Consider the following 17,802-nt stretch of genomic DNA (forward strand, 5'->3'; position numbering starts at 1 on the left):
TATTTCGGTGGATGGAGCTTCACTCACACAGCTGATTTACATTTGGGATTTGGGAGGAGGACACTCGGTAACAATGACGATGGGTATGACTCCACGGCAAATGAATTTTTATAGTTTATATTATCTAGCATTATAGCTTGAATAAGGTATGAAGATTCGAGTAGTTCATATGAGTGAATTTACAATCTTTTTTTCAATGAATGTCTTTCGTACTGGGCGAATTAAATTGGAATAGGCGCCATTTAAAGAAAGAGTGCGAGAGCGGAAGAGCGATGATCAGGAGAAAGCAGCAGCGGCAGCAGCGCTCCTTTGCTTTATACACTCTTTGTCTCTCTCATACAGCGCAACATCAATAGCTTTTCAGCTGTTTCGTGCAGACGATGGTCCGGTACGCGGTGACACCCACACGCTCCACTCTCGTGAACTGTTTTTTTACGGAAACGGGTATATGTCGGGGTGAAAAAATAAACGTCTCAAAATACACAACAACAACAACAACAACAACAACAATTAAAATAATAACAATCACAACGAGTACGCTAGAAAATAAAAATACATATATCCGCGATGTTTTATCGAAGATGCGGTGGTCGTATTAATCTGATAAACAACAATTGCACGGCCCAGAGAAATTTCTCAACAGACGATTTTGATTACGGACGTGTTTTGAGTGCCGAACCGCTCAACGATGATGAGATTTTCGAAGTACGAATCGACAAAAAGGTAATCTTGGATTCAATGAGCGAAAATTCCTTCAAAAATGTTCGTTTCAGAGGTTAATTCTATAACTTTTTTTCATCTATTGTCAACCAAATTTTGTAATCAACGTAAAAATTTCGCGAGTTGAACTGAAAAAATGTGGAATTGCAATATTTTTATCTATTTTATACATATATAAATTATCAATTTATGGTACAACTTGCTGCTCTCAATAAGTATTTGTTATCCCTCCTGCAAGTATTTATAAGATCATGTGCTTCGGATGCTGTGAACCAAAGATGCATTCACTGATTTGCAATTAATCATTTATTCAATAATGAATTTCGAATTGATAGTTTATTACTCAAAATTTTGTTTGAATTGTGCAGTCAAATTTAAAAAAATGGTGAAGTAGACTTAAGCACTTATATACTATCACAGTATATAAAAAATTCTTCTGCAAAAGTATGTCAAAACTTTAAATGTAACAATTATTCTAGTACTGTGATAAACCCAATTTCTGAGTGAATTTGAATACATGAAAACCATTCATACCGCTCTTGCATATAATGACATTAATCATTGAGCAACTAGACTGGTCATATCGATATTGATTGAAACATTAATAAACATTTTCAACTATCGTGTTATAGATTGCCTCCAGTAGCGGCAGTGTAGAAATTGGAATAACAACCAACGACCCAGAGTCTATGGAATTGCCTCCATGGGCAATAAACCTTCGACCGGATTCTTGGATGATGACCGGTTCAGGGGTCGTTCATGATTTGGATCCTGTAACAGATCCGTGTTATGGAGCTCATTCGACTTTGCTCGAAGAAGGAAACACACTTGGTGTAATGAGAACGTCCAATGTAAGATCAATTATTACAACCTAAATTAATCAATTATAATCATGCAGCAATGAAAAATTACTGGTAATTAATTACGGAAGGGTCAAAGAATGCAATATCTTTTACATGATGTTTCTTCCAGCATGAACTGGTTTTTTTCATCAACGGTGAATCACAAGGTGTAGCAGCTACGAATATTCCATCGCGAGTGTTTGCGGTTGTGGATATGTACGGTAATATCGTTCAAGTTACAATAACGCGACCGAGACGAACGTTGGTTACGAACGAGCTGAAAGATGAAATTGAGATAAACAATGATTTTCCAATGGGCGAACCCTCGAATTCCTCATCAACGAATGTAGTCGCCAATCTGAATGTCAATCTTAACGTAAATATGAATGTCAACCTACCAAAAAATCCAAGTATCGCTGCAATCCGGGAGGATCGATTGAGGTTTCATGAGAGGGTCGGCACTCTTGTTAAGTTGTCGAACAATGCTAGAACCGCTGAGAGAAGGAGACCTCTTGATGAATTCAATAACGGTGTGGTTATGACTCACAGACCTCTGCGGGACAATGAACTATTTGAGGTAATTTAATGATTTTAAACACTTTTATTGAGCATTCGAATAGGGAAAAATTTTTCTGTATACAGAAGTGTTTAAGGATTAAATACGGTTTGCTTTCGATGACGAGCTGATTGATTAAGAGATAAATATATTTTATCCTGCATCCAAATTTTCTCACGACAGATCCGCATAGACAGACTCGTTGATAAATGGTCCGGGAGTATTGAAGTTGGCGTGACGAGTCACAGTCCAACGGCCCTGGAATTTCCAGCTACGATGACGAATATGCGATCCGGTACAACAATGATGTCCGGATGCGGAATACTCACGAATGGCAAGGGTATACAGAGAGAATACGGCGAAATAAATCTCGATGAACTCAGGGTAAAGTTGCTTTCAATTCATAGCTCATTCGCAGGTCAGTTTTCGAGCATTTATCACTTTCTCATCGCTTGGGATACCAATGGATCGACAATTTTCGTCTGCTGTTTTGTCGATTCATTTTTCTTCAGTTTTCATTATTTGTTTGTTTTATTGTAAATGCAAAAATTTTATTTTACAGGAAGGAGACAGAGTAGGAATGATACGAAGAAGCAATGGAAACCTTCATTACTTAATAAACGGTTTGGATCAAGGTGTAGCTGCGAAAGTACCGGGTGGTGTTTACGGTGTCGTTGAACTTTACGGTATGACAGTAAAAGTCACGATAGTCGACCGGGACGAGAGGGAAGAACAAAATTTGATAACGAGACGAAACACGTTGCATCTGCAAGGCCTCGAAGGTTCGCGATGCTTTTCTATTCGCAACTCTATATTCATTCGATCGTTAAACAACAAACCCTTACAAAGTGTGGGTCAAAATATTCTCAAACATTTAATGGAATCCCTACAAAATGCTGACTATCTTCGACTGAAAAATATTCATCATATTTAGAACATTTTTCTGAACACGTGATAAAAAAATTCGTTTCAATTTATGCTATGAAATTGGATCGTGTCCCAAATTATTAACCACTTTTTGTCATTAATATTTTAAACCAAGCTTTGAAAGATCCGTGCATCCTTCATATTTTTCAAACTCTATTTCTATTGAATTTTCTGCAGAAGTCGGAGATGACGAGCCACTCGACAGACTGACTTTTCATCCATGTTGCGGTACACACGCTGATGTTATTAATAATGGAAGAACTGCCCATCGGCCTAAGTAAGTAAGCTGCGAAACAAAGGCTCCAAGTTTTTCCTTTTTTATCATCAATCCCATGCTCTTTCCACAGTGCTATGGACGATTTCAACAACGGTGTAGTCTTGACGATGAGGCCTCTGAGACCGAACGAGTTGTTTGAAGTGAGACTCGATAAAATTGTTACGAAATGGGCTGGCTCGATTGAAATCGGTGTCACCACTCATTCGCCAACCGAATTAGAATTTCCATTCACGATGACTAACGTGAGGTGAGCCAAATTACTTTCACTTACATTTTGCAAACAAAAGTTGTCGCACAAGTTTCGATGATTGTCATTCTGCATATTACAAATTTCATTCATTTGAATATTTCAATTAAACACGATTTTTAATGTTACTTAAAGAATGTAATCTGATATGATCAAATCAAAGTCTACAATGATTTTGTAATTTTTTTTGCTAATCTCGATTACAGATCGGGGACATGGATAATGACAGGAAATGGAGTGATGCACAATGGAACCACGATAATCGAGCAGTACGGTCAGAATCTCGATAGACTTCAGGTCGGTGATCGCGTTGGCGTTATGAGAAAGGATAACGCGACAGTGCACTTTTTTGTGAATGGGGCTGATCAGGGAGCGGCTGCCGTCGGCGTTCCTGAGAGGGTTTACGGCGTCATAGATCTTTATGGCCAGGCAACTCAAGCTTCTATTGTCGACAATTCCGATTTTTACAGTCCTACTACAAACAATTCCAGCTTTAGTAACACTACGTTGTATAGGTGAGGATTACTTTCCTATTTTTGGGGTATTTTCGTCTAATGTTTTTGAGAATTTTATTTCGTCCCATTTAAAATGATTCTACGAGTCTTCACAATGGTCGAATATCACTGATTCTTTGTAGATTCAAAGCTTGTAATATTTAAGAGAAATTATTTTATTGAGTCAAAATATTGGTTTTGAAAATGCTTATTGAAAGTTCGTTATCGATTCAGGCTCGGTGCCCATGCATTCTTATGGTTTAATTTTTTTCATTCTTTGAAATGTATTTCTAGGAGTGATAAGTAGATGCGTTTATAAGAATCGATTGAAGCTCGTTCAGGAAATAAGGACTGAGAATAATATTATCGATGAATTATTTTTTGTTTTTTCTTATTGAAGTGATTTACGTTTTCACCACGTACACGGGAAACACGCGAGAATAACGAACAATGGATTGACGGCTTCGAGAATACGGGCGCTCGGTGAATTCAACGAAGCGATAGTGATAGCGAACAGAGCTCTACGAGACGGTGAATTGTTCGAAGTGTCAATCGATAAAATGGTTGGACGTTGGTCAGGTGCGATAGAAGCTGGTGTGACAGCGATAAGACCCGATGAATTGGAGTTTCCCTCGACCATGACGGACATCGATCACGATACTTGGATGCTTTCGGGCTCAACTGTTATGCGAGACGGCGTTACGTTGCGCAATCATTATGCCTGTGACTTGGACAAACTGACCGAGGGCAATAGAATTGGCATGATGCGTTGTGCTGATTCGAGTCTACATTATTATCTCGATGGCGTCGATCAAGGAGCTGCATGTACAGGATTACCCCCTCACGTTTATCCCGTCATCGATTTATATGCGCAATGTGCTCAGGTACTTGCTTCCGATCGTTAAATCCAAACGCAAATACCAAGTGGAACGTACCAGTTGCTTTTCAAATTTTCCTGTCTTTTGAGCAAGCATCCTGGATCAGATAATTTGAGAATTTTTCATGAAAAATTAAAAAAATTAATAATACTACAAATGTCAACATCAGAGGTGGTTAAATTGAAATAATTTACCTGATCAGGCCCCTTCAAATCTGCTATTATTTTCGTTTCAGTTTTAAAGATACAAAATTCTAACGTTTCAAAGTGTCGGTCGAACTTTCGAAACAAGATTTGAGTGGCATGGTAACAATCGATTGTTTAAATGTTGCAGGTAACAATTATTCTACCGGAACGAAGAGACACAATGACACAACAGTACGTCCCATCGGAAAACAGCATGAGTCAACAACCAACATCGGTCTTACAACCGCAGCCTCAGACCGAAATAATTCACAAGTTTCATCAATCCGCCGGTCTTTATTTGCTATTGAACAGCGACCGATTTATCGCGGCTCGATGCAAAACGAGCAACAGCGCAATTCTAGTGAGCGAACTCCCTCTCGAGAACAATGAATTAATTGAGGTGTCGATCGAAGAAATTGCGCCTGAATGGAGCGGCTCTTTGAGAGTTGGAGTTTTGAGCAACGAGACTGGCAACTGGTTTACCTCAATGGGCCTTGTACCTGGAATGACGAGCATTCCATCTGAAGCTTGGTACTTGACAGGTAATTTTGATACTTGACACAAACGTAGCAGGAATAAAGTGCATTCTTGACCCAGTTTTTGAACATTACTGATTGGAATTTATGACCTTCTGTAACACAAATTTTATACTAAAATAGGAAACGAGGTACGTCACAAAGGCGACGTACTCTGCTCCAATTATTGCCCAAATTTGGATTGGCTCCGCGAGGACGATAAAATCGGTCTAAAACGTACCCACGAAGGGAATCTCAAGTTCTACATAAATGGAGAAGATATGGGTGTCGCTGCAACCAATGTCCCCGAAATGGTACATGCCATCGTCGAGCTTTACGGCAGTAGTATTGCCGTTTGTATAACGAGCAGTAAACAACAGAGCTCAGTAATATCGCCAAACGCGAGTCTTCGGCTGCAGGACTCGCTTGAACTTCTGTTGGATCCGATGCCACCCACGATTAGGAAGTAAATCATACAAATATTCGAATTCGTCGTTTCCATTTCGGTATTTTCAAACGATTCTAACTCACACACACTTTTTTATCAGCGATACCGGAGTTGATACTTCGATAGATGGATCTGAAGCGAAACTCCTGAACGAGATTGCTCTCACACCTACACAACCGATCAGCTCATCCACCGGGGACATAGACTGGGGTTATGAATTCCACGAGAATCATGGAAGGAATGTAGAATTGGAGAAAAAAACAACCGCTCGAAGAGTCGCGAGCTACAACCAAGGTGAGTGGAAACACTCAAACGTCATTTTGCACACCTCGAATCTCGTCCTCAACTATTGTTTGCTGAAATTAGTGATTTCGATGAAGAGACATTGAAAATTGGAGGGCAAAGTTGAGGGTCCATTTTAGCCAATTTCCAGGACGTAATGTTTCAAATTTTTTGAAAATGCTGTGCCACTAATTCACGAGAAATTGATGCGATTTTCAGGGGTTTTAATGTCGAGCAGACCGTTGATAAAAGGCAAAATATTTCAAGTGAAAGTTGATAAAGTAACGGACCGTTGGGTGTCCGGTGTTTTGTGCGGAGTAACTTGTATATCGCCGGAAAAAGCGAGTTTCCCATTGACTGCACTCGGTTTCAAGAAACACTCGTGGATCATATGCAGCGATTGGATGTCTCACAACGGGACAAAGGTAACCCCGAATAAAGCATCGTTACGTTGAATCTCATTTACACTTAATCTATTGTAAACACGGGTACTAAAAATATTTTTTTCATACGTGAAAAAGTTCAATCCGAGTATTTTTCGCTAAGAATCTTGTAGTTTTCGCGCTTCGTTTGACAGAACCATCGATAAGCTCAGACAACGTAATAAAATTGAATTTATGGACTTTTTTATTTCGAATTTTCGAATATTTTTTCTTCATTTACACAGCAATGATGGTGTTTTCGAAAGTTCACCTGGAAAATTGAATGACAATTTTTCTGTCTTTTCGAAACCACGCCTTTTTATGAAGAGAAACACAGAAAATAAAGGGATGTTTTTGTTTTTACCAGATAAAGACGCGTTATGGAGCGAATTTAGAAAATTTGCAAGCCGGCTGTACAGTTGGTCTGTTGATCGACGAGGAATCGCGTTTGCACCTGTATATAAATGGGGTGGATCAAGGAGTGGCAGCGACGGATTTGCCAGCGTACGTGTACGCAGTGATAGACCTTTACGGTCAGTGCGAACAGATATCGATAGTGGGTCCAACGGTCGAAGCAACATTTATGAGCAACGATGCAATAAACATGGCGATAGCAGGCTCGCAGGATCGCACCGAAGTTGAGATCGAGGACGTTGAAAATTCTCGTGAAAAAGCTGATTTGGAATGTCACGAGAAGGAAAACGTAGCTCCGACGATACCGTCATCTTTGAATTTGAACGTACCGAGTCGAAGTAACGACGATACCAACATGGTTGGCCAAACGGAGATAACGAACAGTCCGCAGACCTCCCACGGGTGTAATAATCTTCTGAACAACGTTTTACAGGGTAAAGCAATGTCGAGCAGTATACAATCGGACAGTAACAATTCCGACACCGGATCGGAACTAAGCAGCGACCCAACGCGGGTGGGTCTGATGAGTTGTTCCAAACTGAGGAATCAACATACCGCCGGAACGATAAACGTCGCGAACGATAGTAACACCATGTCTAATAACGAGGTGGAGAACGAGGAGATACGCCGTAACGAATGTACAAACGTAGAGATAAACAATGCAACGAATATCAATATTAGAAATGGCTCTGTCGCAACGTCCAGCAATATGACTAATCTTAATACAGCTATTAATTCGACAAATGCGAACAACGCGATCAACGAGAGCATCGCTTCGAACAGCCAATTGAACAACATGACAGCTTCGAACTCGAATCCGAATAATTTGTCTACGAATATTCTCAATATATCGCAGGATAATTCATCACAGTGTCACAATGTAGCGTCTAACATCGTTAACAACATGACCTCGAGCGTGCCGAACAATATGACCTCCAGCTTACCGAATAACGTATCGTCCAGCTCGCAAGATACTCAAACCGGCTCCAACCGACAATGTTCCATTACGAACAATTGTAACAGCATCGTCGTCCTAGCACCCAATCAGAACCTCCCCAGTCCAAGCCCGCAAAACAACGGATCTTTGGTTGGATCCCTGAGACTAAACTCGCTGCCGTCCACGCCCATCGGTACTTCCACCGTACCATCCAAAAAATGTGAATATCTCAAAGCTTGCATGAGATTAAAAAAGTCACTCGTCCTACCCGATGAATTTTTCTCCCACGACGAAGTCATCTGTTACTGCAACTCCTGCTATAAACTCGAGGCTGATAACGCTATTTGTAAAAAAGGCGAACCGCCCGCCGAATTCGCCGTTCCGGTCGGTTGGGCCAGATTTCCGCTCAAACCTAGCATCAATGCTAATCAGTATCCTCAAAGCACCACTGACAAGTGGCACGTCGCTTTCTATGGAACACGATTGGATTCTATTAGGTGAGGAAATTTAAAATTTTCAAATTTACTGAACGCTGATCGATTCGGAGCTTTATTTGTGCAATACAAAGCTTGCTTATAAAAATACGTCTCTGTAGTTCCAAACAACAAACTTTCAGTTTCAAACAAAACGAAATCTTTTCCATTACTGATCAATGTTTGCTTTTCCATACCAGGTGGATCCTCGATCGAGGGGAACTCTTGACGAAGGAGCAATTGGATACGAGCAATTTAACAACGATTATAAACACCGAGGATCAGAATCCTCAAGTTGTTTTTTCACCAAACATTAAGTATGCGGCATCCGTTGAAAGTACAAGGAAGTATCCGTGAGTATATATACGACGATCGACCTACTTATTTATTCTATTTTTCGTCTAAGCATATTTCTGTGTATTTATCAATTGAATATAATTGCGTTATCATCCACCGCGTTGCTGATTGGTCCTTGGCTGGTGCTTCGGTAAAAATTCTAAATCGTCGAATTTTCACTTAAATATGAAACCAAAAAACTTTGAGCAAGCATTGAAAACTCAGAAGCCAAAAAATCAAAAAATCATGATTCCTCCAGATTCTTCCTTTCAAATTCGAAATTTTTCGTACGTGTCTTCAAGCATTGACGATAAAAACAAGCATCGTTTCCGTAATTCGCATCAATATTTTTTTTTCGTTGATTTATTATTCCATTTTGCTTTTCGATCAGTTATTTTGTACAGAGAACTGTCAATTTGTATCTGAATTTTTAATTTTCCTCTTGTACTCCATTCGAAACCTTAATCGATAATCATCCTCATCGTTTTCAGCTACATCGATACACAATCGAACAGAAAATTGAATGCCTCGACAGCATTTCAATTGCTAGTGCGACCAGGCTCGTACACGATGGGACCAGCGAAGGACGCGACGGATTCTCAGTTGGAAACTACCGAGTGGGCGACAAAAGAAGGGGGAGCAACGGTTATCGTCGCTCTTCTAATAAGTCTCGACGATTTTTAAATACTCAATGATCGAATATCATTTCTCTCATCGTATTATGCAACTGGACTAAACGAATCTCTGAGGAACGTCCTCAAATCCAATTGGAAAAAGCCTCATTCACCCCGACTTCTAAAAAAAATTAAATAATACCGAGCAGACACACAAGTATAATATGTACGCTACATATACGTTCGGGACGTTCAATGTCACATTGATCTTCTCGAAACCTGACTTTTTTCAGTTGTGCCAATATTTCGTATGCTTCTCGGTACAGGAAATGAGTACACACGCAGGGTCAGGCTTTCAGTAGTGTGAAAGTGACGTGAGCTGTCCCGTAAGCATATTCATAATTTCATATAAATTTATCTTTCACCACAAATGAGTTTAAGAGATCAGACCACTCGGAAGCAAAAAAAATCGGGAGATTTTAGACTACGTTTTTAACGAAATTATGGAAGCCGACTTCTCAGCTAGTGCTTAGTGAAACTATGAATGAACAAAAAAAATTGCTGGCAACTGCAAACCTAAATTTTTTAGATTCTGAGAAAACATGATAACATTTGTTACATTTAGTCTCCTCCAAATATTCTCATACAGAATCGAAAGAAATTATGGTTTTTTTTTCTTGCTTGAAAACGTAGGCTGCGGAGCCTTCAGGAAAAAATATTGTTACAGGACGAATGCTAGACCGTTTTATTTCATACGAATTCTAGTAAATTTTTTTCTTTCGACAATAATCGCGCTATTCACGAAACGTCGACTCATTCCAAAATTTCATGAAAATGAAATTGTTGAGATACGCCGATCCATCTCGCTTCAAAGTGGCGTACGTCTTCAATGATAAAAACCATGTTCGAAATAATGTAAATTGCACACATAAAATTAAGGTTCTGCTTCGGTAAAGGAAAGAAAATCATTAGTCCTGATAAAAAGCGCTTTCTCTCGTCGTCACATAGCCGAGATAATTTATCAATTGCGATAAATGCTTTCACACAGGCGTAGTTTCGTATTAAAGGTACGAGCAATAAAAAACAGGTCAACGCAAAATGTAATCCGTGAGAGCTTTAAAAATTCAGAGTTAAAAGTTCGCTTTGAACTTGAAAAACATCAAACAGAACAATATCCAACGACTTTCTCATATTTTTGTAGTTGGATAACAAAATTTCGTCCTTAATATGTTTATCGTTTCGCTGAAAAGATCAAAAGAAATGAAGGAACAAAAAATGAGGAAGAAAAAAACACGATTTTCAATATTGTATATATACAAACGTCCTTTGCGAGAAAAAGAAAGAGAGCAAGTGAAAAAGAAAAACAAAAGAGAGAACGTTGTAAACGTACGGGATTATAAATTTATACGCATTTTCTGTGATACTTTTATTACAGCGTGTATGCATCGTTTTATGATAAGAGCGTGGCATGGCGTTGTACATGTATCTGTCCAATGCTGTATTTACGTACTTTGTGTAGGCATGATATAACGTACAATTCGATTATCTCTCGATATATATATTTCTATATATATATATATATATTTTTTCCACTTTTTATGTTGCATCTTCGTTGCACGTGGCGATTGATATTCCTCGAATCGCAAGATTTCATTTCGTAAAGAAAAGATCAAACCCATACACGGACTCGTTCATTCCGTTTTTGTAAATATAATTATTTCTAGTCATTAAATTAACGTTATACATTGCCAAACAACGTCCTTGCCGTCGTACCTCGTGAAAAAAGACAGAATGAGATCACTGATGTTATGATAAAATTTGTTCCCCCGACGCTTGTGTTTTGTGGAGCCAGCACATTCAGTTGCAGAGAAAACTCAAAGATTTTCGGCACTGCATTATTTCGCGATCGAATTAAGTTTTTTAGCGTTTGCTGTGTTACTCGAATCTGCGGTTACTATTAACGCGAGTCATTTCGTCTGAACTTCATAACAGGAATGAAATAACGAATGACGTAACTGCAGCTTCGTTTTTCGTCTGATTCGAGAATTTCGTTCTGCTGGCTTACGAATTTAAGAAAAATTTCATTTTACGGATAAAAATTTTCGATGACTCTTATGTTTACGAGAAAGGCGTTAGCGAAAAGAGTGAAACGATGAAAAATACGATTGAATTGGTTTATTCTCAATGTCCAGAACGGTTCGTCGAGTGATTGGCAAAGTGATGTATATAGCGAGAATTGGTGGATTTTCAAGAAACCATAAAAAGTAAAAAAACTGACGAAATTGCAGAAAATTAGCAAAATAATTGATAACAAAAGAAACTCAAATTCTGAAGTACTTCTGCCTACATATTAATAGTCAAATTCGATGTGCTCATTGAGCCAGACTCGATAGTTTCCGTACTAAATCAGAACGGCACACTTCGTAGCGTATCTAGAAATCGCAAATTATTCAGCACTCGAATACTTGGCACTTTTTCGTCGATAAAATCATCGCAGAACCTCTACGTTCCATCGTATCGAGAGGGTTTTTCGGTTCGAAGGATCGAGGGAGGAACTGCGACTTAGGAACATTGAAATTTGTAATTAGCATGAATTGGTGAATCTGAGGGGAGCTTAAAAATGGGTTATTGAGGCCTGATCAAAGGTGATTGATTATTATCATTCGTCGTATTCATCGTAGCTCAGAAACGATCGTTAAATTATACGCAATTCGTACTCCATCATTATCATTAATATTATTATTGTTACGAAGTATGACACGCGTTATTTATGATTTACATAGAATTATAGTGCGAGGTACAGTAATGTACGACGTTGAAAAATACAAACGGGCACATCAAAATAGCCGACGAGATCTCCCTTCTGTATAGCTCGTTTCATTAGCTCGCTTTATCGCGCGACACTCGCGTAAGCTCTTAACGTAAAAATTGAAGTAACGAATAATTAAATTAAAGCGAAAACGTCGATTAACTACGACGGTGCACTATAAATTAAGGAATAAAACAAAAATCATTGCATTAATCACAGATCTACGGATTTTTTTATTACAAAATGTAGTAAGATCCTTCGGTAGCAATCTCGTACAATTTATATTATCTAATTTTAATTCAACGCCATTGTTTTTACTTTTTAGTCAATTTTATGCTCTAATTTTCATCGATTTTTATTCCTATCCACTCTTCGGTTCGTATTCGCATGGAGCTTACACGATTTTCTTCGATTTTTATTCATTCGGTTTCGTGGATCATTTTCAACCTCCACTTGTCAACTGTCAGTCCGGTTTCATTGTTCTCCATTACGGACGTGTTACGTAGTTATTTGATAAATATTAATGGCACGGAGAGCTCAGAAATAAAATAGAATAAAAATATCCGAAGTACTGGAGATCTTTCGTCGTCTTTCGAGAATAGAAAAAACTCGATGTCCTTTTAGACCCAGATCCGGACGTTCTGATCCCAAGAGCAGCTGGCCACCGCCATCCCACTGGGCGAAACACTCAATGACGTCACACGATTTTCGTGCCCTGAAAGGGTCCCTGGAAACCACGAATCGGTGAATCAGTTTTTTCCTTCAATTACCCAGTGATTTCTCCAACTTTCTAGCTCTCTTTCGTTTTTTATCTTTTATTTTAAGGTCAAAAAAATGTTTAATTTCATCGAACCTTAATAACCTTACCATTGTATTGAACTTTCAGGGTGTCCCATATGTGAATGGCGTTGTCATCGCTAGCACAAAAAATGAATCTTCCACTGAGGGACAAGCCGCACGACGTGAAACCGGGATTCGAACTCGGAGGTTTGAACTGCGCCAATTGTTGGTCCGACCTCAAGTCCCAGAGACGCGCTGTCTTATCCTCCGACGCCGTTACGAATGCTTGACCCGAAGGATGATACTGCTCGAAAAATTGGATCAACATTTGAAACACGTGAGAAGACAACGTTCATGGAATTTTCAGAGGCGATCATCAGCAGATGCAATTCAAAATGTTGGCCTCAGAATTGCGTCGAATGGAATCATTTTCAAGAAGCTTCGTTGAATTCTTTTTAAAAAGTGAAAAGTCACTCAGAAAATGGATTCAGCAGGCTCGAAAGCCCCAAAGCATTGACTCATGCATTTGAATGGAAAGGAAAAAAAAACTGAAAAAACCTACTGCACGGAGAGAATTCAATTTGAAAAATTACCGTGAGTCACTATGGTGCGGTGATGAGCTGCAATTCATGATATTATTGTGGGAGAAATATTGCATTTTTTTTATAAATTAAGGTAACTGCATGCTAGTCAAATGAATGCTAAATTTTCAAAACGCTTTTAGACCAAGTTCAACGTACCGATTAAATGTATTGTTAGTGGATTCGTATTACAGCATATCTTATTACCATGTAAAAATATTAAAAAGGCTAGTTTTGCAAAACCATCAACTGATAAATGTAAATTTCCACGCTGACACATTTTCACTGGTATTTTTTAAAGATTTATCTCCGTTTTTTCATCGATTTTATTGCAACACGTCTCATTTTGTTCGTCCACTAGTCCTCTGTGAATTCACCATGTAGTTGTTTTTTTAACTTGATCGTTTCACTGTTGCAGCTAATTGTTCGTTGAGTGAAAAAACTTTTTCATTAATAATTTCTGAAGGGATGAATTTAAAGAAAAATCTACGTGGTGAATTCGTAGAGGATCAATTGAGGAACAAAATGAGACTTGGTGCAATAAAATCGGTTAAAAAATACAGATGATTTTTTGGAAAATACCTGTGAAAATGTGTGATCATGGAAATTTGCATCTGTCAGTTGATAGTTTTGCAAACCTATCATTTTTAATATTTTTTCACGTTAATAAAATATGCTTGAATACATATCTACTAACAATAAGTTTAATCGGTACGTTGAACTTGGTCTAAAAGCGTTTTGGAAATTTAGCACTCATTTGACTAGCACGCAGTACAAGAGTTACCTTAAATAATATTTATTGTTCAAAGTAGGAACTCTTACCGGAATATTTAGTAAATTTTGACATTTCTGCAATATTTACTGTTATAAAACTGAAAATTCCGTAAAATATTAAAAATTTTACAGCGCGTTACAGGAATTAATACTTTTCGTTAACTTGTCCCGTAGTCAAATATGTCACGATCAATTTTACATTTCACATTTACATTTACACACCCAAATAATTTTACATTACACACAATGAAACGGAGCCTTTGCGCAATCACACCCACTATTATCAATAAAAAAATATGCAAAAATTCATGATCAATCACTAGACTGTACTTTTGAATTAAGAACAGAAATTTCTTATTTTTAATCATTTTTTTTTTCATCAAATATCGAGCAATGTCCCACGCTCATCGGACGAAAACGACCCCCGTTCACGGCTCGAGGGTTAATTCTCTCCGCGTGGTCGACCAGTTATTGCAGTCGCGCTGTCGAGAACCTTGTACGATAAAAAATTTCGTAATTTTTGTAAAAGTCTATTGAACTATAATTTTTGAGGTGTTAAAACTGTTCCAAATGTCGAGCTACTTTAAAGAATAATTTTGTAGCACGAACTTTGAAAAGATCATTAAACTCATTTTTTTTCGTCCAGCCGAATCAATTTTTTTTATTTTTCATCATTTTATTAGAATAATTCAAAGATTTTTCAATCGTTCGTGACTTAAAAAAATTTTTTTCGATTCTGTTGTTTTTAGTTGACCTTCGAAGCGAATCGTCGTAAAGAGGAATTTATCAGTGCTATCCTGAGTAGTTTGCAAGTCATAAATCATCAGACTTATCGACAAACGCCGTTTTGATCGGAGACGCACATCAATGGGAAGAGGAAGGAAGAGAATTTTATCGCACTTGAATCAACAGCGAAATTTCGTCCGTTAGCACAGCTGCTCGTTTCGAGAGAAATTTCCTCAACGTTTTAAACGTTCATTCTCGACCAATACCACGATTTAGTTTTATCAATTTTTTCCCATAATCACGAGAAAATGATGCTCGTAAATTCGGCTACTCACACAAACCGAATTGACGTCAGCTTCGTGGCCGAAGAAAGTCTGTTTGGCTTTCTCCTCCCTCACGTCCCACAGCTTGCAAGTACGATCCACCGATCCGGTAATGTAAGTGTTGCTATCAGGGGCGAGACTGATACTGACAACGTCACCAGCGTGGGCTGCAAAATCTGTCGTCTTCTTGCCCGCCTCAAGATCCCACATGCATCTTTGAAATGGAAAAAGAACGATTTGAGTCCATCAAAACTCTTATAATTGATAAATTTTCACAAAAAATGAAACGAGAATTGAGAAACATTGTTTTTCCAAATATTTCACAATTTTTTCATCAAATTTTTCTTTACATTTTCATGTCACCGGAGCCTGTGATGAGCGTTTTGTCATCGAAGAATCTGCACGACGACAAGAAGCCCTCGTAGCCCAGCAGCTCTCGAACTATTTTCGCGGATCCGGTAGAGTCTCGGTTATTGACGTCGTAAACCGTGCACATGTTATCCATACCACCGCACGCTACGAAGTTACCGGAAGGCGCAAAAGCCACGGACATTACCCAGGCCGAGCGCAATGGAATTACCTGCACCTTGTTGCCGGTCCACGAGTCCCAAATTATCAACTTTCCGTCGAGTGAGCCTGTCACACAATGCCTGGGGGCAAAAAGTATTCTTATTTCATCATATTTATACGAGTGCTTTGGAAATTATGGAGATTTAAAGCTTCTTCTTGCTCGAATGATTCAGATTCAGTGTGGGGAAAAAGCTCATTTTTCGCAGTAAAGAAAACTCGCTTTAAGGCGTTTAAAAGCGACGAATTGGTCGATGCAGCAATCGAACAAGCTCTTGGTCTCTGAATCATTCTAGTCGATTTTCCGGAGTGCAATTCCTATCACTGAAATTATTTGACTCCACTCGCGAATCGAAGTGCGTCGATAGAAACGTTTTTGGCTTTTCGACAGCATTTTTCTCTGAGCGAGCATTAGGAAAAGTGATTTACCAATCCCTAGTTAATTAAACATAGCGATTTCAATGGATATTTCGAGTTCATTGAATTTCAGTCCCTTTGGACAATCAAATAAATATTGTTACAGAGGTTTTTTTTCAAACTGTACGAGCATTTATTTCCAGCAGAAACGATGATTAAATTATTTAATCATCGTTTTATGTTTTGTAACATTTTTGTTACATGTTCTGTGACAATTTTTATTTTATTGTCCAAAGCGACTGAATTTTCAGTTCTTGATCGAGCGGTATAAAAAGCCAACGAATATTGGAGTCTCCTGAAGCAAAGTATCGTTACATAAATAGCTTTCGATTTACAATTTGTTCATTGTATTATAGATTTGATTTTCATTGTTTTCAAAGTAGTATTGAGAGTGTTTGGAAAAAAAGTAGCGAACCTGCTGTCCCCGCTGAAGTGCACAGAATTAACTTTGTTTATGTGGCCCTTCAGCAACTTTTTCGTGGCTAATTTAACTTTCGGCGCAGCACCGACGCTCCCACAAGCCTCTTCGATGTTGGCGTCCTGTTGTTTCTTTTGGTCCTCCTTCAAGCGAAATTTTCACAATGAGTATACATTCGAGGAGGGGGAAAAAGGATTTACGGAAATTTATCTCTCCAGGAAAAACGTGATATTCCATCGGCGCGATGTTATCGGGTGAAGAGCAACATTTATTTCAGGAAGTTTCAAGAAAAAAAAACAAGCGAAAATGCAAACCTTGCACTTGTTGATCAGATCTTCGAGCTCTTTTTTCAACGCAGCTGTTTCCGGATCATCTTTTCCCATTTTGTTGAGTTATTTACGATCCTCCTGCCGTCGCACCGGACCTCAACGAAAAATGAGTTTCTTTACGGAAATGCGAGTAACCGACTACCGAATCATCGATGCCAACGGAACACGACGACCCTTTCAGACGCTGGCCTTCCGTCGAAATGCGAAGGAAGCCAAACCGGAGCTCACTACTGCCCCAGTAATCATATTAAATCACTATCCTAATCCTGTTTGTTCGGCATTACCGCGAGCTTTATACACGATACTCTAATTCAATTAGCTTTTCTGTGATAAAAAACGAGAAAATCATGAGAACAGATGAAAAATTGGTAAAAAATTTTTAATATTCTCCTGGAAATATTAAGCAAAGCTACTCCGCAGGGAACACGAGACATCTGAATTGTCAAATTCTCCAAAAAAAAAATGAATTCGAGTTCAAAAACAATATTCGTCCATTGAGTTTATCCGCCGA

General features: G+C 38.6%; 2 protein-coding genes across 4 annotated transcripts; one reads left to right on the forward strand and one right to left on the reverse strand.

Moving 5' to 3' along the window:
- Window positions 1–14: 14 nt before the first annotated feature.
- Neurl4 (neuralized E3 ubiquitin protein ligase 4) lies at window positions 15–12,594 on the forward strand. Of its 3 annotated transcripts, XM_043424082.1 has the most exons (17): window positions 62–83; window positions 582–723; window positions 1,353–1,571; window positions 1,693–2,139; window positions 2,302–2,502; window positions 2,681–2,900; window positions 3,223–3,322; window positions 3,393–3,569; window positions 3,776–4,084; window positions 4,464–4,947; window positions 5,275–5,668; window positions 5,786–6,107; window positions 6,190–6,383; window positions 6,591–6,796; window positions 7,161–8,641; window positions 8,818–8,970; window positions 9,445–12,594. In XM_043424082.1, exons 3-17 carry the CDS (start codon window positions 1,410–1,412, stop codon window positions 9,635–9,637), a joined length of 5,043 nt encoding a protein of 1,680 aa, XP_043280017.1. In that variant the 5' UTR covers window positions 62–83; window positions 582–723; window positions 1,353–1,409; the 3' UTR covers window positions 9,638–12,594. The 3 variants fall into 3 exon arrangements, with proteins under 3 accessions (XP_043280025.1, XP_043280017.1, XP_043280009.1); XM_043424090.1 differs by lacking the exon at window positions 582–723 and having other exon boundaries at window positions 15–83; XM_043424074.1 differs by lacking the exon at window positions 62–83 and having other exon boundaries at window positions 343–723.
- Gbeta76C (guanine nucleotide-binding protein subunit beta-2) lies at window positions 12,581–17,483 on the reverse strand. Its single transcript, XM_043424308.1, has 6 exons — window positions 17,277–17,483; window positions 16,960–17,105; window positions 15,911–16,210; window positions 15,573–15,774; window positions 13,244–13,460; window positions 12,581–13,103 (listed from the first exon to the last, which is right to left on the reverse strand). Exons 1-6 carry the CDS (start codon window positions 17,343–17,345, stop codon window positions 12,997–12,999), a joined length of 1,041 nt encoding a protein of 346 aa, XP_043280243.1. The 5' UTR covers window positions 17,346–17,483; the 3' UTR covers window positions 12,581–12,996.
- Between the last annotated feature and the right edge of the window lie 319 nt (window positions 17,484–17,802).

The sequence above is a fragment of the Venturia canescens genome, chromosome 1 (genome assembly GCF_019457755.1).
Source record: "Venturia canescens isolate UGA chromosome 1, ASM1945775v1, whole genome shotgun sequence".
NCBI lineage: Eukaryota > Metazoa > Arthropoda > Insecta > Hymenoptera > Ichneumonidae > Venturia > Venturia canescens.

Coding starts and splice junctions, on each gene's coding strand:
- Neurl4 (XM_043424074.1), top strand. CDS start 568: ATGTTTTATCGAAGATGCGGTGGTCGTATTAATCTGATAAACAACAAT. Junction 724..1,352: donor AAGTACGAATCGACAAAAAG/GTAATCTTGGAT, acceptor ATCGTGTTATAG/ATTGCCTCCAGTAGCGGCAG. Junction 3,323..3,392: donor AGAACTGCCCATCGGCCTAA/GTAAGTAAGCTG, acceptor CTCTTTCCACAG/TGCTATGGACGATTTCAACA.
- Gbeta76C (XM_043424308.1), bottom strand. CDS start 17,345: ATGGGAAAAGATGATCCGGAAACAGCTGCGTTGAAAAAAGAGCTCGAA. Junction 17,106..17,276: donor ATCTGATCAACAAGTGCAAG/GTTTGCATTTTC, acceptor TTTCGCTTGAAG/GAGGACCAAAAGAAACAACA. Junction 16,211..16,959: donor CACTTCAGCGGGGACAGCAG/GTTCGCTACTTT, acceptor TTTTGCCCCCAG/GCATTGTGTGACAGGCTCAC.